General features: G+C 39.7%; 1 protein-coding gene across 1 annotated transcript; it reads right to left on the bottom strand.

Moving 5' to 3' along the window:
- Window positions 1–4,593: 4,593 nt before the first annotated feature.
- LOC141660344 (uncharacterized) lies at window positions 4,594–4,998 on the bottom strand. Its single transcript, XM_074467320.1, has one exon. It carries the CDS (start codon window positions 4,996–4,998, stop codon window positions 4,594–4,596), a length of 405 nt encoding a protein of 134 aa, XP_074323421.1.
- Window positions 4,999–24,034: the final 19,036 nt, after the last annotated feature.

The raw sequence follows: 24,034 nt of genomic DNA, 5'->3' as shown, positions 1-24,034 counted from the left end.
GGCTAAAAAGCTGATGTGATATTATAAAATAATTTAATTTATGCTATTGATATGAGTGTAGAGATCTTTTTTTATTTTCTAAATAGAAGTGTGAAGTATTGTTACGCCCAGATTCCTTCGGAAGCTTGAACAGGCTTCGGTACCTTGAAGGTGGCTTCGGCTGATACCTGAAAGTGAAGAGAATGCGAGGGTTTGTACCCCGATTCACCTCCGGTCTGAGAATAAGAATCTGGTTTTAACGGTGTGGTAATAATACAAGAAAAGTAGAGTGTATGCGAGAATGTGTGTCTGTTTTGTCTTATTTTTCAAGGGTTTTTATACTCAATTCTGCCATGATTGCTCGTCCGTTACGTATCATTATGGAAGGAGTGAAAAGGGGGCGTTATGTCCCTTGCTCTTTCCAACGGTCTGGAAGAAGAGTGGGCCTTGGCCCGAGACTTCCGTGGGCCTTCGTCTCGTGGGCCTGAAGGACCTTCGGCCCAGTGGCTTAATTGTATATTGGGCCTCCGTTCGATGGGCCTCGTCGGGCTTATAACCAACATGTCCCTGTCCTTCGGCTGGGCCTTTGGGCCGGCCAACGGACACCGGTCTCGGCCCATATTGGGGTGAAGAAACCCTAGGGCGACCGCTTCAGTACTGCCTTGATCTTCGGTCGTACACGTGGCAAGCTTGTGGGAACTTGTAGTGCATTAACGCGACAGCTATTGGCACGTCGTTCCATGGCTCAATCTCAGCCGTTGAATCTCAACCGTTTTAATCTGGGACGTCTATTTTAAAAACCCCCGAACGTCGCCTTTATGAATTCATTTTAGGCGCCTATATAAGCCCATTTGTGCATTTCCTTTTCTTTTTATCACTCTCAGTTTCCCTACACACAGCAACGAACTGCGGCGAATTTTTCAATCACGGGCAACAACAATTCCGTCTTCCCAGATTATCCCATCTCAATCCAAGAACACCTTCAAATAAGTAAGTCCCTTTTCTTGCTTTTCAGTTGCCTTTTATATTTGCATGCAAGTTTCTGTGTTTTATGGTGTTTGCATGTGGGCTCAATGGTTTTTGTCTGGGCTCTGAGTTTATGGGGCTTTTCTGGGTTTTACGCGTGTGTTGTTGTGTTTTTTGAGGGTTTTTGGGCATTTCTGGATAGGAAATAGAAGTTTTTCTGGGTTCCCCCATGGGTTTAAAGATGGCATGCGAGGCGTTTTTTGGCCAAGAACTCTCCTCGGGGGGTTCTTGGCCTAAGAACTTCCTTCCGGAGCCGACCCAGGGGCAGATGGGCGGTTTGGAGTTTAAAGATGGCAGGCGAAGGGTTTTCTGGGGGCGAGTACGTCCTTAGGGGGACTTGCCTTTTAGAACAGCCTTCGGGAGCCGACTCTAGATCTTTTTTCTGTTCGCTCGGTTCTGGGACATGTACTCGGCCTTCTAATATTTTTCATTTTTCTTTTGTTTTGTCCCGAGTACATGGACTAATGTCGCTCTGTTTCCGAATACAGGGAGATGGACCGAGCGAACCGCCCCCAGAGACTTGGGACCCAAGGTCGGGCAGTTTCGTGGAAATGTCTTCTATTCGTCCCGAGAGAACGGGCCGAGACCTTTTCGGATCGGTGGCGAATTACCCAGCGGAGAATAACCGGTCGGAATTGTCGAAGGAGAGGATAATTCAGATGTATTCTGATTTCTTTGTCCCTCGAAATTTCTTCTGGCTCTATGCCCCTAAGGAGAATGAATGGATTTACGACACGCCTGGGGTGCCCAAAGGGTTCGGTGGCTGTGCCGTCGGATCTCGGAGGCGGCTTTCAAATGTGGCTTTAGAGTGCCGATTCTGAAGATGGTGAAGTACCTCTTCAGACATATGGGGATCGCCCTGGGGCAGATGGATCCCAATGGGTTCATCCACATCAACTGCTTTCAGAATAGGTGCCTTCATGCCGGAGTTCGCCCAACTCCGAGGCTATGCTGGTGGCATTATGACTTCCGAAAGAACCCTAAGAGCCCGGGTTTTTATACCATTGCTCGTCGGGCTGGCCGGGCAGATTGGACTGCCACCAACTCCAGTAATAAGAAGACCCATACTCACTGGTGCTTCGTGAGTGGTCGTACATTGGCTCCCTTGTCCGTCTGGAGGGACATAAACCCTTCGCTACTCCTCGCTCCGAGCCTAACAGAGAGGGAGAAGGAGGATTATGCGGCATTGGTAGACGTCAACGTGAGCAAGCTGGGTCCTGAGGAGTTTCGGGATAGAGACTGGCTCCTCAGCTTGTGGGGTGGGGGTAACAAAACTTCTTCTTTCGTTCTTTCCTTAATTAGTTTTGTTTGCCTGCATAATTTGTTCTTTTTATGCATTCTGTTATATATGCTCGTGCTCACTTGCATCCTGTTTCATTTCAATGTCTTTAAGGGAAGCCTTGATAGAGAGGAAGAAGGCCAGGGCGGCCGAAAAGAGGGTCGCAGAAGAGGCGGCGAAGAAGAAAGCTGGTGATGGAGAGGCTATGCCGAATCCTTCCGGGGAGTCGGAGGAGAGACCTGAGGCGGAGAGGGTTACGCCGCTTTGTCAGGCTCCAGCGGCCTCTGATGAGGATGAGCCGGTGGTGGTGAGGGAAGGGAACCCTTCCAAGAGGACTCACAGCCGGGAGGGGATCATTCAGTCCTATTTCCCCGGATGGGGTGTGCTGACGTCCGACCACACCGTCTACCCGGCGAGGCAGTCTACGAAGGATGTTGCTTCGGACCTGTGCCATGGCCTCCAGCTCCCGGCCGATCTGCTGGCCTTTGCTTCGGCTTCTCTGACCGAGGCTTGCACTGAGCTTCTGTTCTTTTTGTCCCTGGTATGTTTTTAATTTTTCTTCATTTTTTCTTTCGCTCGTCTTTTTTCCTTCGGCACCTTTTAGTAATACTTTTGTCTTGTCTTTTTTTTGCAGGCTGCTCCTTGAACCGCAGCCGTGGAGGATAAAGTTCGGGATATGGAGACTCGGATGGCCGAGGTGAAGGAGCTGGAGAGGAGGGCCACGGCGGCCGAGGAGGAACTTGTAAGGGTGAAAGACCAGAACGAGGTCCTGGACGGTGAGGCCACCATGTTGAAGGAGGACAAGTCCCGGCTGGAGAATGAATTGGAGAAGGCGAACCGGAAGATCTCCCACCGGAACGTCCAGCTGAAGAGGTCCCGCAAGGAGCTTCGGAAGAAACAGAAGCAGCTGGACCGTATGGAGGAGCGCTGCTTCCAGTTCGGCTCTGACTATGTCCTGGAGAAGGTCCATGGCCTGAACTGGGACTATAAGCAGTTGTTGGATGACAGCCTGGAGGATCCTATCGGTCGTCCTGCAGTTGAAGCCCCTCCTGTCTCCTCCGGCGAAGACAAAGAGCTCTCGGGTGAAGACCCTCAGGCCTAAGCTTTCAGCACTGAGGTGCTTGACATGACGGAAGATGATCTTGTTGTGAAGTTTGCCGTTGGTGTTTCCATGGTCGTACCCAACTCTTGCAGCGGCTTTCTTCATTCATCTTCTTGACTTATAATTTTATTTTTTGTAATCGGTACTCCTGCCTTCGAGCTTTTATAATTTAACTAGCCTTCGGGCTTTTATATTTTAATGCATCTTTCGTAAGCATTGCTTCTTTTATTTGTCAACGATTTTAGTAATTGTATATTCGGCTTCATTTGCCTTAACAATTTTAATATAACGAATCGCCTCTTTCGGCATTATCGATTTGCCTTTAATGATTGTAATAAAATAAATCGTATCTTCGGCTTTATCCATTCGCCTTAACGATTTTAATGAATTGTGTCTTCGGCTTCATTTGCCTTAACAGTTAACTTTAATAAAATGAATTGTATATTCGGCTTCATTTGCCTTAACAATTTTAATAAAATGAATCGCATCTTCGGGTTTTGCCTTAGCAATTTTAACAATTTTAATAAAATGAATCGCATCTTCGGCTTTTGCCTTAGCAATTTTAATAATGCCTTACTACCCTCTATGGCCCTAAGGGTTAAAGGCCGAAGGGGACTTCGGGCTGTTAATGCTTCTGTTGCTCTTATGCGAAGGGGCAGGGAGGCTGATCGTTCAGTGATTGCCCCTGGATCAGCATGTCACTGTTCGTTTGGTCAATAAGAAGTTTCGGCTGGTCTTCTTCAGGATTGCCCCTGGACCAGGCCGCCTTCATTTTGTTTTCTTCGATAGATACAATCGTGATTGAGGCCGAGGGAGCATGTCCCTTTACAAGATTTTCCCTGGATAGGGTTTCCTTCGGCCTTCTTTAATATCACACGAACAAGGGAAAGACGAAGGATAGGGCATTATTTTAGGATTGTCCCTTAAGGCCCTTAAATCGTGTTTACCATGTGCGAATTGAATTATAATAGTGTAGTGAAGGATGTTTAAGTTTTGGGTGATTGCCCCATATGTTACATGCTTCGTTAACAAATTAGATAAGGGAGGCGGCCGAAGAGTTTATCTTCTTCGGGATCGCCCTCAGATAATACTCATGCGGCCGCGGCTTTGGCAAATAAAGAAATATGACAGAAAATGCATCTTTATTTATAATCGAATTGCTTACATTCTTCATATAGAATTCAAGTATAAACTTTAAAGAAGTTTCTTACTGATAAAATTTCCGAAGGCGACTGGCATGCCAAGTGTTTTTAATTGCTTCGTCCGATAGTGTTTCAAGCTTGTATGTTCCGGGTTGAACGACCTCGATCATCTTATAGGGACCCTCCCAGTTAGGCTGAAGCTTTCCTCGTTTGGCCGGCATAGATGCGGCTAACTCCCTTAGGACTAGGTCTCCGACTCCGAAAGACCTCTTCTTGACATTGGAGTCATAGTGTCGTGCCGCTTGTAGCAAGTACCTCATGTTCCTTTGGTGGGCGGCTTCTCTTTCCTCCTCCAATAAGTCTACGTTCGCCCTCATCCCGAAGCTATTAGTTTCTACATTGTAGGTCTTAGTTCGATATGATTCCAAGCCTACTTCTACTGGAATTAGGGCTTCGGTTCCATAGGCCATTTTGAAGGGAGTTTCTCTCGTCGATGTCCCGGGGGTCGTTCGGTAGGCCCATAGCCCATCTTCCTTTAGCTTCTCCCAGCCTCTTCTTTAATCCTTGAAAGATTACTTTTTTAGCCGCTTCTACTGCCCCATTCCCTTGCGAGTGGGCGACTGAGCTAAACTTTTGTTCATTTACGAAGTGGTGCAAAACTTATGAAATTTGTTTCCAATAAACTGGGTCCCGTTGTCAGAGATGCAGATCTTCGGAATCCCGAACCGGAGAATAATTTATTCCAAGAAGAACTTCTTTGCTGCTTCTTCGGTAATGGCGGAGAGAGATCGTTCTTCGACCCACTTGGTCATGTAGTCGAGGGCAATTATGCAGTATTTTGCTTGCCTCGTGCTTTTTGGGAGAATGCCCACAATATCCACGGCCCATACGGCGAACGGAATGGGACTTAGTACCGAAGTCATCTCTTCTGGGGGCTATTTTGGGACAGTGGCGAACAGCTGGCACTGTACACACCTTTTTGCATAGTTGCTGGCGTCGGCCTTCAGAGTGGGCCAGAAGAATCCCTGTCGGAGAATTTTAAAGGCGAGGGACCGACCAGCCAGGTGCTCACCGCAAATTCCTTCGGGCACCGCCTCCAGAGCCCGTCGTTGTTCTTCGGTGTTTAAACATCGCAGAAGGGGCTGACTGACTGATCGGCGATACATCCACCCATTAATGATTGTGTAGCTCGATGCTCTGTATTTAATTTTTAGCGCTTCCCTTCGGTCTGGAGGTAGAATGCCTTTCTCCAGAAAGTTCCTGAGGGGGGGTCATCCAATCGTTCCCCTGGTGAATCCAGACATTCTTTCTTCTCGATCGAAGGCGTCTTGGCTTCGGTGAGGTAAATAGAACCAGTTAGGTTCTGTGTCTCGGCCGAAGCTAGCCTGGAAAGGGCGTCTGCCCTAGCATTATTTTCTCTTCCAATTTGACTTAGTTCAAAGGTTTCAAATGATAAATAAGCATTTCTTACCTTGACGGCATAGGCTTTCGTTTGGGGATCTCTTTGCTCATATTCCCCTGTGAAGTGTTTTACAACCAGCATGGAATCGCTGAAGGCCCTTAGATACTTCGCCTCAAGGCTTTGGGCCAGCTCCATCCCTGCGAGGAGTGCCTCGTATTCGGCTTCATTATTCATCAAGGGGAAGCCGAATCTTATAGCCTGGAATATCTCGAATTCTTCGGGGCTGGAGAGAATTAAGGCCCCACACTTTTTTCCGGCTACCGACCCATCTACAAAAATTTATCACTTCCCTAGGATTCGGATTAGTTGTTCGTCGGGTGAAAGATCCTTCGGACCCGAGAATGTGCATTCAACCATGAAGTCGGCCAAAGCCTGAGCCTTAATTGCCGTTCGGGGAACGTACTCGAGATCAAATTCCTCGAGTTTGATGGACCATGCTACGACTCTTCCAGAGGCTTCGGGCCTTGTTAAAATCTTCTTCAGAGGTTGTCTGGTAACAACTTGAATCGTCCGGCCTTGGAAATAATGTCGCAGTTTTCGGTCGGCCATAACCAGCCCATATGCGAATTTTTCGGCGTTGGGGACATGGGACACGTAGAACACGGGATGCTGATTGCCTTCGTAGTTTTTCACAAGTACTGTCCCCAGAGTTCTGTCGGACACGACTAGATAAAGCTGAAGGATTTCCTTTGGATCGGGCCTCATCAAGAGTGGTGCATTTGTAAGATATTCTTTTACTTCTTCGAATTCCCTTTGACATTTAGGCCCCCATTCAAAATTCTTTGACCCTTTGAGCACGGTGAAGAAGGGGAGTGCCTTCTCGGCTGACCGGGAAATGAAACGCTGAAGCGCGGCGAGCCGGCCTGTCAATTTCTGGATGTCTCTGATGCATTTGGGAGGTTCCATATTAATAACTGCCTCGATCTTCTCTGGGTTCGCCTCTATCCCCCGGGCACTGACCATGTTACCAAGAAACTTGCCACTAGAGACTCCGAAGGTACATTTGTTCGGATTGATTCTCATGTTGTTCTTTCGGAGCATTTCAAAGCATTCTTTTAAGTCTTCGGCATGATCTTGGAACAGTGATTTTACAATCATGTCATCCACATATGCCTCCATGTTCCTTCCGATCTGCTCTTTAAAGACCTTGTTCACCATTCGTTGGAATGTGGCTCCAGCGTTTTTCAGTCCGAAGGGCATCTTAATGTAAGCATAAGTCCCCTTCGGAGTTATGAACGCTGTCTTGGGCACATCCTCGTCATTCATAGCAATTTGTGTTGGGAACCACGGACTTAGGGTGTTACTACGTTTTACGATAAAGATTACGAAAAGAGGATTACCTTGTTAATGGTTAATTCCACGCTCTTCTATTGTATTCCCAAATTCCCTTGAGCGAAGTGTGGCCTCCGTCTTCTCAAGTTATCCTCTCTTCTTGCTCCTTGGTGGCTATAATATGTTTTCACTCAATTCCAAGCAAGAAGAGAATAAGAATATATATAGGCTACAATAGGGACCATGGATAATTAGGTTGGGCCTTTAATTACATCTTGAGCCTAGCCCAATGTAATTAAATATTAATTCAATCCACTAAAGAATTAATATTTGCACTACCTTTCCTAATACCGTAATTTAATTAATTCGGTTCCAATATTATTTGCTTATTAAATTCCCCATGTTTAAAATATCATATGTCCATTAATTAAATAAATTACTGATAATTTATTTAATTAATATCTTTTATCCTTGATCATCCACTCAACCTTTATTTAATTATGCCAGAATAAATTTCACCTGCAGGGTTTCACATAATTAAATCTTTTTGAGCTTTCAAGGGGACATCATTAACCCGAATATTATCAGGACATGGATTCCTTCAATAAATAATATCCACCATATATATAATTCCATCACCCAAAATATAATGATATAATTCAAAAGAATTATTTCATATATAAATCAAAGCATGTAAATAATATACACGTGTCAATTACTATTTCCGGATTAAGAACCTAAGCATTAATAATAACATAGAATCTTAGTTCTCCTTCTTAATCAGTATTGAGGAAACAATTCTAAATTTGATCATGTTCAATATACACAAAGTATACTAGTATTATTTATTAGTCAATATAAACTAATCTAAATAATACTACAGCCATACCAGTGGATTGTCCAACACCACCTGTGCTGTGAACCTTATTATATTATATAACCGTATTTAACAATCTAATATTCTGTATCCCATTTGATACTAGATTGTTCACAATATATAATATTAGACAACATGTAAACATTCAAATGATTCTCAAATAAACTGGCCAGAAATAAATATACAGACTTCAAATAAATATTTTCAGTATACACTAACAATCTCCCATTTATACTCAAAATATTCTATGTGTATATCAGTGTTTATTTAATCCACTATTACATAAAAATCTATGTGTCCATACATCTGACTCCTATCGCTTCCACATGCTTGTCAAAAACCTTGGTTGGCAAGCTCTTTGTGAAAGGATCTGCTTGGTTGTCTTCTGATGATATGTGAGCCACAACTATATCCCCTCGCTTTACGATTCCTCGTATGAGATGATACTTACGTTCAATATGTTTAGCTGCTTTGTGGTCTCGCGGTTCCTTTGAATTTGCCACAGCACCAGTGTTATCACAATACACCGTCAAGCTCCTAGGCAAATTAGGTACCACATCTAAGTCCAAAAGGAAGTTCCTGAACCATACAGCCTCCTTGGCAGCCTCAGAGGCCGCCACGTACTCGGCCTCCATGGTGGAGTCTGCAATACATTTCTGCTTTACACTCCTCCATATAACGGCTCCACCTCCCAAAGTAAAAACATATCCCGAGGTTGATTTCCTCTTATCCCTATCTGATTGGAAATCTGAATCAGTATATCCCAAAGGAAATAGATCTGAGGCCTTGTAAATCAATATATACTCCTTAGTCCTTCTCAGGTACTTGAGTATAGTTTTTACTGCACTCCAATGTTCCTGACCTGGGTTCGACTGATATCTACTAACCATGCCTACAGCAAAGCAGATGTCAGGCCTCGTACATAATATAGCATACATTAAGCTTCCACATGCTGAAGCATAAGGAACTGCTTTCATGCTCTCTATATCCTTAGGTGTCGAAGGAAACTGCTTCTTAGATAGAGCAACTCCATGCTTAAAAGGTAAAAAACCTTTCTTGGAGTTCTGCATGTTAAAACGAGCTAATACTTCATCAATGTAGGGCTCTTGAGATAAAGCCAATATCCTTTTCTTGCGATCCCTTATAACTTTGATCCCAAGGATGTATGCCGCTTCACCTAAGTCCTTCATGTCAAATTGTTTGAACAACCATGCCTTTACTGATGACAACATCTCAACATTGTTTCCAATGAGTAAAATATCATCTACATATAGTACTAGAAAAACCACTGCATTACCTTCACTTCTCTTATACACGCACGATTCGCTTGGACTTTGATCAAATCCATATGACTGGACTGCCTGATCAAAATGAATATTCCAGTCTCTAGAAGCTTGTTTAAGTCCATAAATAGACCTCTTAAGCTTACATACCAGATGCTCTTGGCCTTCCTTAATGAATCCTTTTGGTTGCTGCATATAGATGGTTTCTTCAAGACTTCCATTAAGAAAAGCTGTCTTGACATCCATTTGCCAAATCTCATAATCGAGATGAGCTGCTATAGATAAAAGAATACGGATTGACTTAAGCATGACTACCGGTGATAAGGTTTCCTCATAATTGATACCTTCTTTCTGAGTATACCCTTTCGCAACAAGTCTTGCTTTCCAGGCTTTCACCTTTTTATTTAATCCTCTCTTTTTCTTATAGATCCACTTACATCTAATAGGTTTTATACCTTTGGGTGGTTCCACGAGCTCCCAGACCTAATTAGAATACATTAATTCTATCTCAGATTCCATCGCCTTTTACCAAAGATCTGCATCTTTGTCTTGTACTGCCTCTTCGTATGTACGGGGATCATTATCATGTTCACCAGGGACCAAGTCTGAAGACTCTCCCAAAAACATGAATCTATCAGGCTGTTGAACAACCCTCCCACTACGACGAGGCACTAGTGCGATATTAGTGACAGGTTATACATTATGTTGTGGTTGTTCTACTTGTACTACAGCTTCATGGGTATTATTTGTCCCTCCCACTAGTTCCTCTAAAACGACACTACTCATGGGTTTGTGATTCATTATATAGTCCTCCTTCAAGAATCTTGCATTGGTGCTAACAATGACATCCCGATTCTTCAGACTATAAAATAAATATCCTTTCGTTCCCATGGGGTAGCCTACAAACAACCTTACTTCTGTACGAGATTCTACCTTAGTCGCGTTCTTGTTCAGCACATGTACTGGACAACCCCATATTTGAATATGTCTTAAACTCGGTTTATCCCCGGTCCACAATTCTAAGGGGGTTTTAGGAACCGACTTAGAAGGTACTAAGTTCAGAAGATAAGCTGATGTCTCTAAGGCATGTCCCCAAAATGACTTGGGTAAATCCGAATAACTCATCATCGATCTAACACTCTCTAAAAGAGCCTGGTTCCTTCTCTCTGCTACACCGTTCTGCTGGGGTGTGCCTGGTGCAGTTAACTGGGATTCTATCCCATTTTCTGATAAATATTCCCTAAATTCTCCAAGCAAGTATTCGCCACCACGATCTGATCGTAGTGACTTGATACTTTTATTAAGTCGCTTCTCCGTTTTAGCTTTGTACTCTTTGAACTTATCAAAGCACTCAGACTTACGGTGCAACAAATAAACGTACCCATATATAGAATAATCATCAATGAAAGTGACGAAATATTCATAACCACCTCTTGCTTGGATATTCATGGGTCCACATAAATCAGAGTAAACCAATTCTAACAGTTGTTTGGCTCTATTCCCTTTTGCCTTGAAAGGCCTATTAGTCATTTTACCTTCCAAGCAGGATTCATAAACTGGAAATGGCTCCACTGCCAATGAGCTTAAAGGCCCGTCTACTACCAGTCTTTGAATCCTCCTCAAGTTAATATGACCTAATCTCAAGTGCCAAAGATATGTTTGGTTCAAACTAGAAGGTTCCTTTCTTTTAGTAGAGTTAGAAGATGTGTTGTTCAATTCCCTAAATTGCAGTTGCAGTGCAGGTTGACTAGGATTAATTATATACAAATTGTCTTGTAATGTACCAGAACATATAATTCTTTTATTCATCATAATAGAAATATTACGATCCAAACAAACATTATAACCATCCAAAGCAAGTTTAGAAACCGAAATTAAATTCCGTCTAAAAGAAGGTACATAAAGACAATTGTTCAAAACCAAAATCCTATCAAAACCAAAAGATAAATGAATAACTCCTACTGCAACTACTGCTACTTTCGTAGCATCTCCCATGAACACGTATATCTCACCATCTCTAAGCATTCTGGATAGTTGGAACCCCTGCATAGAATTACAAACATGATCAGTGGCTCCTGTATCTACACACCAAGTGCTCATAGATATAGCCGCTATAAATGTTTCTGTAACTAGAGAAAGAGACATACCAGTATTGTTTGTCTTCTTAGGAAGAGGACAATCATGTTTCCAGTGACCTGACTGTTTGCATCTGAAGCACTTTCCCTTAGGCTTTTTCACACCACCCTGAACTCCCACTGCCTTCACAGCTTTCTGTGTCTGAGCCTTTTTCTTCTTCTTAATACCTTTCGGTTTAGAGGAAGAACCTTTCTCAACCACATTCACTTGAACACTTTACCGAAATAGCTGCCTAAAGTTCTGTCAGCAGTTCCGCGAGACTATACTGCCTCTTGTTCATGTTGTAATTCAAGCGGAACTGCTCAAAACTCTTGGACAAGCTCATAAGGATAATGTCAATCTGGGTTTCCCCGTCAAGTTCAGCACCAAGGATCTCTATCTCATTCAGATGCGACATCATCTTGAGAACATGATCCCTTACAGGTGTGCCTTCAGCCATCTGAGTGTTCATTAAAGTCTTCATGGCTACTTGCCTAGCAGCCCTATTCTGATCTCCAAAAAGTTCCTTGAGATTAAAGAGCATATCTGAAGCAGTGGCCATAGACTGATGCTGATGCTACAAAACACCCGACATTGCTGCCAGAATGTAACATCGCGACATCTTATCAGCCTTAATCCACCGTTTATAATACTCTTTCTCATCTTCAGGAGCATCAGCAGCAGGTTGTTCAGGCTTGGGTTCATAAGTGCAAAACTTGTACTCCTCAGCAGTCAACACAATGTCCAAATTTCGTTTCCATTCAATATAGTTAGGTCCGGTAAGTTTGTTATCCTTAAGTACGGTGAATAGTGGATTAAAGCCCATTTTATCCTGAGAATCATGCATAAAAACATCACATAAATAAGGGTGCATTAATTATTAAGATCTATTGATTCCTCTAACAATTATTAAAATTTAATGCACTAACATATAAACACCATAAGCTTCTGGTACGCCACGATGTGTGATATGTATACCACCTAATTTTGTTTAAATGTTACTTCGGTCCTATTACTAAACAATATGCCACGTTGGGGTGGACTATATTATTTTTCATAGCTAAGTGTATATCATCATTAAATCTTAAATTATTCGAAATCTATGGAACTTGGTACGCCACGATGGGTGGCGTGTATACCTTCCAATATTCGTAATTTTGCCTTGAATAGAATACTTCAATTCAATATTCATCAATGGTTTGATTTCCAGGTAGTGGAGGAGTCACATCGGTCTCGCTTAAAACCCATGTTGGATTTTAATCGCAGTGGGGGCATGGTAAAACACTTTTACACATATAAAATCCAAATAAAAGCATATAAATCGTGAATAAAAATTCGAGGGATCGAATCTAACCTTTTAAAATAATTCGGAGACAGCGATCGGAGATCCTTAGCAGTTGCTCCTCAAGTGTGAAGCACTCCACCGGTATCCACCAAGAAAACGATGTTAAGGAGGAGGAAGGAGGTGGAGAGAATTGGGTTTTCCAAACTTTTTGGGTTTTCGGGTTCGATGTGGGTTGGAATAAAATTAGGGTCTATAATAGTGTATTTATAGGCAAAATTTTCAGCTGAAATTTTCCCATAAATATTATTATTATTATCCCATTTATTATTCTCATTAATAATTAAAACACCTTTTAATCATTAATCCTTTTTCTAAACACTTTAGAAATAATTCTCTCTCTTGATTTAATTTCCAAAAATTAAATTCTTTAATTAATAATATTAAGAACTTTTCTTAATTAATTTAAAATCAATTAAATCTAATTTAATCAATTATTAAATTTGCCAATTAATTATTTATTTCATAAATAAATAATTATTAGCCATTATTAATTAATTCCTCCACCATTAAATCATTCTCTTTTTATGGTGTGACCCTGTAGGTTCAATATTAAGCCGGTGGTAGAAATAAATAATAATAAAACTATTTTATCATTATTTATATAAATTCTCTAATTTATTAAATATGATTAATTAATTAATCACATTTATTCTACATCGTGAGGGATACTTCTCAGCATATCGCGACTATCCGGATAATATGAATTCACTGCTTAGAATACCAAGAACCTATTCAGTGAATAGTTACCGTACAATAAAATCCTTCTACCCTACAATGTCCCGATTAAATACAAGGTATGGATCTCGTGTCAAGCCTATCTAATTCAATCACTTGCTTACCATTTACTATGCGTAGTTCTCTGCAAATTTGAAACTCCTTTCTAATTTCATTTACTCTGGCCAGAGATTCCTAAACTAGCATAAGTGGATCAGCCTTGAACATTCGCTTCCTTCACTGGAAGGGGTAGATCCTTTATTGATCATACACTATCTTCGTGTACAAATTCCTATACCCAGTAGAGCCCTAATAATTGTCCCTGGAGACTAAGAACTAAACCAAAGCATAGTTCAGTGTACACAAGATGACTATGATGACCTCAAGTCTAAGGATACTTGTACAACTATCACTATGTGAACAACTGCTGATACATGAGTGAACTCTATCAGTTGTTCAGCTGTGCGAGTCATGTTCAGTGAACTTATTACATAATAAGCACCTACATACTAGCTATAGTGTCACCACACAAATGTCTATGAGAACAGACATCCTTCATAATGAAGCAAGCATAGTATGTACCGATCTTTGCGGATTATTAATTACCAGTTAGTAATCCTATGACCAGGAACTATTTAAGTTTAGGGTTATTATCTTTTGAGGTCTCACTATTATGATCTCATCATAATCCATAAAAAGCTTTACTCTAAACTATGGTATATCTTATTTAAACACTTAAATAGATAGAGCCCGTAATAAAAACAAAACAAGTCTTTTATTAATATCAATGAAATCAAAACAGATTACATAAAAAGTTATTCCTAAATCCTAATACATGATTGGACTTAGGACATATTCCTTTCAATCTCCCACTTGTACTAAAGCCAATCACTCTGGTATCTAATACCCATCTTGTCTTTATGACGATCAAAGTGACTCTGAGAAAGTGGCTTTGTGAGTGGGTCTGCTACGTTGTTATGTGTGTCAACTCTCTCGACGTTGACATCTCCTCTTTCAACAATCTCCCTAATCAGATGAAAGCGCCGCAGGACATGTTTGGAATTTTTATGAGACCTAGGTTCCTTGGCTTGTGCTATTGCTGCGTTGTTATCACAATACAACACAATAGGCTCTTCGACGCTAGGAACAACTCCTAACTCAGAAACAAATTTCCTCATCCAAACAGCTTCTTTTGCAGCCTCACTTGCAGCTATATATTCTTCTTCCGCTGTGGAGTCAGCCGTTGTCGACTGTTTGGAACTCTTCCAACTTATCGCACCACCGTTTAGAATAAACACGTACCCTGACATGGATTTGCTATCACTCTCTGATTGAAAACTAGAGTCAGTATAACCCTCTATTTTCAACTCAGATTCACCGCCAAAAACAAGAAAAATGTCATGAGTCCTTCGCAAGTACTTAAGGATGTTTTTCACTGCTTTCCAGTCGTCTTCACCTGGATTGGACTGATATCTGCTCGTCACGCTAATTGAATAAGCAACATCAGGCCTTGTACACAACATCGCGTACATGATAGATCCTATTGCTGAAGCATAAGGAATCTTACTCATACGCTCTCTTTCCTCAGGTGTCTTAGGAGACATTTTTTCGGAAAGGGACACTCCATGACTCATCGGTAGGAGTCCTCTTTTGGAGTTTTCCATGCTAAACCTTTTAAGCACTTTCTGGATGTATGTACCCTGGGTAAGACCTATCATTCTTCTTGATCTATCTCTATAGATCTTCATACCGAGAATGTAGGATGCTTCTCCCAAGTCCTTCATGGTGAAGTTCTTTGATAGCCATACCTTGACTGATTGCAGCATCGGTATATCATTTCCTATAAGAAGTATGTCATCCACATACAATACAAGAAATGTTACCGTGCTCCCACTAACCTTCTTGTAGACACATGGTTCATCCATGTTTTTGATAAAATCAAACTCTTTGATTGTCTCATCAAAACGGGTGTTCCATCTACGAGAAGCTTGCCTTAAACCATATATGGTTCGCAGCAGCTTACACACTAGGTGTTCATTTCCCTTGGAAAGAAAACCTTCTGGCTGTGTCATATACACTTCCTCCTCAAGTTCCCCATTGAGGAAGGCCGTTTTCACGTCCATTTGCCAGATCTCATAGTCGGAGTAAGCAGCAATCGCAAGCAAAATCTGAATTGATTTTAACAGGGCTACAGGCGAATAGGTTTCATCAAAGTCAATCCCTTGTCTTTGATTAAATCCTTTTGCCACTAGCCTAGCCTTATAGGTCTCCACCTGGCCATCTGCTCCAATCTTTCTCTTATATACCCACTTGCACCCAATAGGCTTAACACCTTCAGGCGCTTCAACCAGAGTCCATACTTGGTTGGTATACATAGATTCCATTTCGGATTTCATGGCACTATGCCATTTCTCTGAGTCAACACTACTCATAGCCTCATTATAGGTCTTAGGGTCATCTTCATCAATGATTGACAACTCATTGTCATTATCAATGACAAGGCCATAATACCTCTCAGGTTGGCGAGACACTCTCTCTGACCTATGAATGGGCTGTTCCACAGAAGGTTGTTCAGTCTGAACAGGTGTTTCCACTTGAACCGTAGTAGTTTGTGCTTCTTGAACTTCATCAAGTTCAATTTTGCTCCCACTGTTTCCTTCAAGGATAAACTCCTTTTCCAAGAAGGTAGCATGTCTGGAGACAAACACCCGATGATCGATGTAAAAGTAATACCCTGAAGTCTCTTTAGGATATCCCACAAAACTACATTTTACGGATCGAGATTCCAGCTTATCTGGGTCAACTTTCTTGACATAAGCTGGACATCCCCAAATCTTAACGTGTTTAAGACTCGGTTTCCTTTCTTTCCATATCTCATACGGAGTTTGAGGAACAGATTTGGAAGGCACCTTATTCAGTAAATATGCTGAGGTTTCCAATGCGTAACCCCATAGGAATACTGGAAGATTTGCATAGCTCATCATGGACCGAACCATGTCTAACAGAGTTCGATTTCTCCTTTCAGATACCCCATTCAACTGTGGAGTATATGGAGGAGTCCACTGGGAAACTATACCATTTTCTTTGAGATAATCTAGAAACTCTCCATTCAAGTATTCACCACCTCGATCTGATCGAAAAGTTATAATACTGTGTTTGGTTTGTTTCTCCACTTCATGTTTATATTCCTTGAACTTTTCAAAGGCTTCAGACTTGTGTTTCATCAAATACACGTATCGGAATCTAGATCTATCATCTATAAATGTAATGAAGTACGAAAATCCTCCTATGGCTTGCGTAGACATTGGTCCACATACATCTGTGTGTACCAATCCTAGCAAATCTGCAGCCCTCTCTCCATGTCCACTAAATGGAGATTTGGTCATTTTGCCCAATAGACAAGACTCGCATGTAGGATATGATTCGAAATCAAAGGGGTCTAGTAACCCTTCCTTATGCAATGTCCGAAGTGTATTTTCACTAATATGACCTAGCCTACAGTGCCATAAATAGGTCAGATTTTCATCATCTCGTTTTCTTTTATTAGTTTGTTCAATCTGAAGTAAATCATGCTATACGTCACATACATACAGACCATTATTTAAAATTCCACGTCCATAAAGAACATTATCTCTAAGGATTAAACATTCATTATTCTTAATAATAAATGAAAAACCATCCAAATCCAACATAGGGATAGAAACAATATTCCTCACGATAGAGGGAACGTAATAACAATTATTCAAAATAATAGTCTTGCCCGTAGGCATATGTAAACTAAATGATCCTACAGCTATGGCCGCAACCCTTGCTCCATTGCCCATACGTAGAATCGCCTCATCTTTTTCAAGATTCCTACTTCCCTTTAGTCCTCGCAACGAATTGCAAATATGAGAACCACAGGCGGTATCTAATACCCAAGTAGAAATTTGACCTAGTGACATATTAACTTCGATCATGAACATGCCTGAATCAGAAGCGGTAGTCTTACTACCCTTCTTCTTCTTCAATTCTGCAAGGTAAACCTTGCAGTTTCTCTTCCAGTGCCCTAACTTGTTACAGTGAAAGCATACAACTAAATTAGGATCAGTCAACTTGTGAGCATCTAGTATGCTCCCGAGTGATAGTGCAGAAGACATAATATAGTAAATCTGTAAATGATAAACACATAACAACACTTAGCAAATATTCGATTTCATTTTAAAAATACTATATGAATCGGGTCTTTATTCATAAGTGGCTCCCACCAGTTTACCTAATTTATTCAACCCCCTACGTGAAAAATTAAGCATTCATAATGCTAGTGGGAATAGGGATCCTACATTCCATTACACGACCCCGGCTGTAGCACGAACCGCCATGTAATGTTCAATAGGCAGACAACTCTTGTCAATTACATCTCATGTTATTCCCTAATCAAACTTTAGCCTCTTGAATAATTGAGTCTCGGTTGTAGCACGACAAACTCAATATTCTAAGTCAAGTCTAACCCAACATTCCGTACAGTTGAATCAGTCCCCAAAGGCCCACGGCTGTAGCACGTACCGACCTTTAGATTCTTATTCAATGTACACATCTCTATGTAATAGACAGGTATTTCTTATTTCAAAATCAAAGCCCTCGGCTATAGCACGAACCGACAATGATTCAAAAATAAGAACTACTTTCTATCATGTTGGAAGGCTATGACCGACACAAGCCCGTTGTATCATTGGCCAATTACTACTTGATATTATTTAATTTTAGAGGGATTATATTACGTTACAATCATAATCATATTATAAAGAGATTCTTCCTTTTAAATTAAATATTCCAAATCAATAATCAATAATCAGATGATTCCCAGATCGGGTGGAGCATTGTCAAGAGGCGTCACTTAATAACACTTTCTTACAGATAGAAATCTGTTGTTGATAGAATCATCATTTCTCTCATATCGAAAATTCATATTCAATTACGTGTTTCATAAACACAAGAATCTCATGATTGTATTCATAATATTATTATTAAGGTTATGAAATAATTTCACTATACTAGGTTGTCTAACAAACGCCTTATGTTTATTTAAGTTCACCTAAATCTATCATCGCATGATAAACTAAGCATATATCACATATATCAACATGAATAAACATCAAGGTAGGCATGTTACATCATCTAGCACATTAGTCTAAGCATTATACATCTCTATGTATCACATGAAGCATTTAAAATCAATTCAAACGATCAAAAACCGCTTTAAAACACTTCATGGAATATAAACAGTTCAAAACTTTTATATAAACTAAAATTGATCACTCCATTAGATCCGTCTCGAAAAAACGAATCCAACGATATATTGCACGCCCAAAACGGAGTTACGAAACTCCCAGAAAATCAAATTTAATGTGAACAGTCGGGCTGTAACGCATTACAGGAACGCGTTACAAGCCCTGTAACGCATTCTGGTGATGCGTTACACCCCTTTTAAGCCATTAAAGGGTGTAACGCATTCCGTGAATGCGCCACAGGTGTGTGACGCATTCTCGGAATGCGCGACACCCCTATTTTTTTTTTTTCTGCAGCAGCCGCCGCCTTTTCTCTCGGAAATCGTGCCGCCGCCTGATCTGACTTTCTCTGTCTATTTCTCCCGTGCAATCACAGACAGCAAATACAAACCAGCACAGCAGATACAGATATATACTTACATACAATTCATATATATATATATAAGATTTATTTAATTACGAATTTTAATTACAAGAACTTCAAAAATTCATAATAAAAAATCTATACATCCTAAAATTATGAAAAAAATACCCAGACGATCTACAACACTTGTAGAATCCAGATCAACATTCAAAATTATTCTGAGAAACGATTTCTCATCAGACAAAATTAATCAATGATATAACTTGTAAAAATCATAATTAATTCATACAAGCACATAAAATTCTGAAATTTTTACCACAGATCTATATGCATACAACCTATGCTCTGATACCATTGTTGGATTTTAATCGCAGCGGGGGCATGGTAAAACACTTTTACACATATAAAATCCAAATAAAAGCATATAAATCGTGAATAAAAATTCGAGGGATCGAATCTAACCTTTTAAAATAATTCGGAGACAACGATCAGAGATCCTTAGCAGTTGCTCCTCAAGTGTGAAGCACTCCACCGGTATCCACCAAGAAAACGATGTTAAGGAGGAGGAAGGAGGTGGAGAGAATTGGGTTTTCCAAACTTTTTGGGTTTTCGGGTTTGATGTGGGTTGGAATAAAATTAGGGTCTATAATAGTGTATTTATAGGCAAAATTTTCAGCTGAAATTTTCCCATAAATATTATTATTATTATCCCATTTATTATTCTCATTAATAATTAAAACACCTTTTAATCATTAATCTTTTTTCTAAACACTTTAGAAATAATTCTCTCTCTTGATTTAATTTCCAAAAATTAAATCCTTTAATTAATAATATTAAGAACTTTTCTTAATTAATTTATAATCAATTAAATCTCATTTAATCAATTATTAAATTTGCCAATTAATTATTTATTTCATAAATAAATAATTATTAGCCATTATTAATTAATTCCTCCACCATTAAATCATTCTCTTTTTATGGTGTGACCCTGTAGGTTCAATATTAAGCCGGTGGTAGAAATAAATAATAATAAAACTATTTTATCATTTATTATATAAATTCTCTAATTTATTAAATATGATTAATTAATTAATTAATCACATTTATTCTACATCGTGAGGGATACTTCTCAGCATATCGCGACTATCCGGATAATATGAATTCACTGCTTAGAATACCAAGAACCTATTCAGTGAATAGTTACCGTATAATAAACTCCTTCTACCCTACAATGTCCCGATTAAATACAAGGCATGGATCTCGTGTCAAGCCTATCTAATTCAATCACTTGCTTCGTAGTTCTATGCAAATTTGAAACTCCTTTCTAATTTCATTTACTCTGGCCAGAGATTCCTGAACTAGCATAAGTGGATCAGCCTTGAACATTCGCTTCCTTCACTGGAAGGGGTAGATCCTTTATTGATCATACACTATCTTCGTGTACAAATTCCTATACCCAGTAGAGCCCTAATAATTGTCCCTGGAGACTAAGAACTAAACCAAAGCATAGTTCAGTGTACACAAGATGACTACGATGACCTCAAGTCTAAGGATACTTGTACAACTATCACTATGTGAACAACTGCTGACACGTGAGTGAACTCCATCAGTTGTTCAGCTGTGCGAGTCATGTTCAGTGAACTTATTCCATAATAAGCACCTACATACTAGCTATAGTGTCACCACACAAATGTCTATGAGAACAGACATCCTTCATAATGAAGCAAGCATAGTATGTACTGATCTTTGGGGATTATTAATTACCAGTTAGTAATCCTATGACCAGGAACTATTTAAGTTTAGGGTTATCATCTTTTTAGGTCTCACTATTATGATCTCATCATAATCCATAAAAAGCTTTACTCTAAACTATGGTATATCTTATTTAAACACTTAAATAGATAGAGCCCGTAATAAAAACAAAACAAGTCTTTTATTAATATCAATGAAATCAAAACAGATTACATAAAAAGTTATTCCTAAATCCTAATACATGTTTGGACTTAGGACATATTCCTTTCAACCCACAGCCTTACAAGTTCGATGAACCCGTTTTTGACAAAATGGCCCCAAATCAGAAATAAAGAAAATTCGTATTTATTCCTTTCATAATTTATTAATTTAACAAGTTTGTTCTAGTAATTTCTATAACATTCTAGACACCATAAATTACATGCCACGATGGGTGACGTATATATAATTTATATACGTCTTTATGTTAAATTACCTACAACCAATAATGGAGACCATGGGATTTAATTTCATATTAATTCCCTCTCCCACTTAGATTTTTTTTTATTATTAAAATTGAGGAATTTTAAAATTAAATGGGGCCCTATGTTGTTATAATTATGTCTAATCATGCATTCAAAATACACACATAATTTTAGCAACATATAACATTTAATTAAAGCAATAAATAAAATTTATGTCCATGTCGTCCTAATAAAGTTAAACATGCAATTTTAAAAGAATTACACACATAATTAACGACACACATAATCAATAAATTAAAGCAATAATTAAAATTTAATGGAAAAAATTAAAATAAATTTTCCACTATTATGGCCCTTGAAAAAAAAAATCCAGCTCTCAAAAAAAATCTGCCCCAAGCACGCCCCGACGCCCCCAGCAGCCCCAGCAGCCCCAGTAGCCCCAGCAGCCCCAGCAGCCCCAGTAGTCCCAGCTGCCGCAGCGGCCCCAGCAGCCCCTTGTAATCGCACAGCGGAACAAAAAACTACCGGAATTGATTTTCGATCGCACATAACTATTACAAAATACCCGGAATAATTACAAAAAAAAATAGATCTAATACAAAACTAATTTTATAAAATCTATTCTAACACGATCAACCCACGTGTAAATTACAACCACGATTAAATCACGTGGAAACCAAAACAAAAATTAACCACGATTAAACCACATGGGATCCAAACACATAATTAAAATATACATGGCCATAATAGTGGATTAACAACCTGCATCAAAACCAATACAAGCAAAACACTATATACACGCATATATAATTACGACATGGACATTATATCATAAAACGTAGAACCCATTACCAGGCTCTTGATACCAATTGTTGGGAACCACGGACTTAGGGTGTTACTACGTTTTACGATAAAGATTATGAAAAGAGGATTACCTTGTTAATGGTTGATTCCACGCTCTTCTATTGTATTCCCAAATTCCCTTGAGCGAAGTGTGGCCTCCGTCTTCTCAAGTTATCCTCTCTTCTTGCTCCTTGGTGGCTACAATATGTTTTCACCCAATTCCAAGCAAGAAGAGAATAAGAATATATATAGGCTACAATAGGGACCATGGATAATTAGGTTGGGTCTTCTAATTACATCTTGAGCCTAGCCCAATGTAATTAAATATTAATTCAATCCACTAAAGAATTAATATTTGCACTACCTTTCCTAATACCGTAATTTAATTAATTCGGTTCCAATATTATTTGCTTATTAAATTCCCCATGTTTAAAATATCATATGTCCATTAATTAAATAAATTACTGATAATTTATTTAATTAATATCTTTTATCCTTGATCATCCACTCAACCTTTATTTAATTATGCCAGAATAAATTCCACCTGCAGGGTTTCACATAATTAAATCTTTTTGAGCTTTCAAGGGGACATCATTAACCCGAATATTATCAGGACATGGATTCCTTCAATAAATAATATCCACCTTGTATATAATTCCATCACCCAAAATATAATGATATAATTCAAAAGAATTATTTCATATATAAATCAAAGCATGTAAATAATATACACGTGTCAATTACTATTTCCGGATTAAGAACCTAAGCATTAATAATAACATAGAATCTTAGTTCTCCTTCTTAATCAGTATTAAGGGAATAATTGTAAATTTGATCCTGTTCAATATACACAAAGTATACTAGTATTATTTATTAGTCAATATAAACTAATCCAAATAATACTACAGCCATACCAGTGGATTGTCCAACACCACATGTGCTGTGAACCTTATTATATTATATAACCGTATTTAACAATCTAATATTCTGTATCTCATTTGATACTAGATTGTTCACAATATATAATATTAGACAACATGTAAACATTCAAATGATTCTCAAATAAACTGGCCAGAAATAAATGTACATACTTCAAATAAATATTTTCAGTATACACTAACAATTTGATGATAACCAGAAAAAGCATCCAAAAAACTAAGTACCTCATATCCTGCCGTGGCGTCTATCAGTTGGTCGATGCTGGGCAAGGGGTAGTGATCCTTCGGACATGCTTTATTGAGATCCGTGTAATCCACGCACATCCTCCACTTCCCATTTGACTTCTTGACGACCACCACATTGGCTAGCAAGTCGAGATATTCAATTTCCTCGATAAATTTGGCTTCCAACAATTTTTCCACTTCGGCCTCTATGACATTCTGTCGTTCGACTGCAAATGTCCTCTTCTTCTGCTTCACCGGTTTGGCCTCGGGCTGCACATTCAAGCAGTGCTTTGCCATCTTGGGATCCAATCCGGGCATGTCTTCCGGCCCCTAGGCGAACACGTCATGGTATTGCCGAATGACAGCTATTACCTTCGTCTTCAGATCTGCCCCCATATTTTTTCCAATCCGAACCATCTTTCCCGAATGGCCCGCGTACAATTCCACTTCTTCGGTTTTCGCGGCGGGTTCGGCAATCGGGCTCGAGAGATCGGCCCCAAATTTTTCCAACTCAATGTTCAATGTTTCTCGGCTTCCGCTGGGCTCGGACTCAGCCCGCTTCCTCTTTCCGGTTCCATCCGGTCC

This window comes from Apium graveolens, chromosome 5, assembly GCF_009905375.1.
Source record: "Apium graveolens cultivar Ventura chromosome 5, ASM990537v1, whole genome shotgun sequence".
Lineage (NCBI taxonomy): Eukaryota > Viridiplantae > Streptophyta > Magnoliopsida > Apiales > Apiaceae > Apium > Apium graveolens.
The sequence above is the reverse complement of the archived record's forward strand: the minus strand, read 5'-3'. Positions and strand labels throughout refer to the sequence as shown.

Excerpts from the sequence above, each read along its gene's own strand:
- LOC141660344 (XM_074467320.1), bottom strand. The coding sequence starts at position 4,998 with ATGGCCTATGGAACCGAAGCCCTAATTCCAGTAGAAGTAGGCTTGGAA.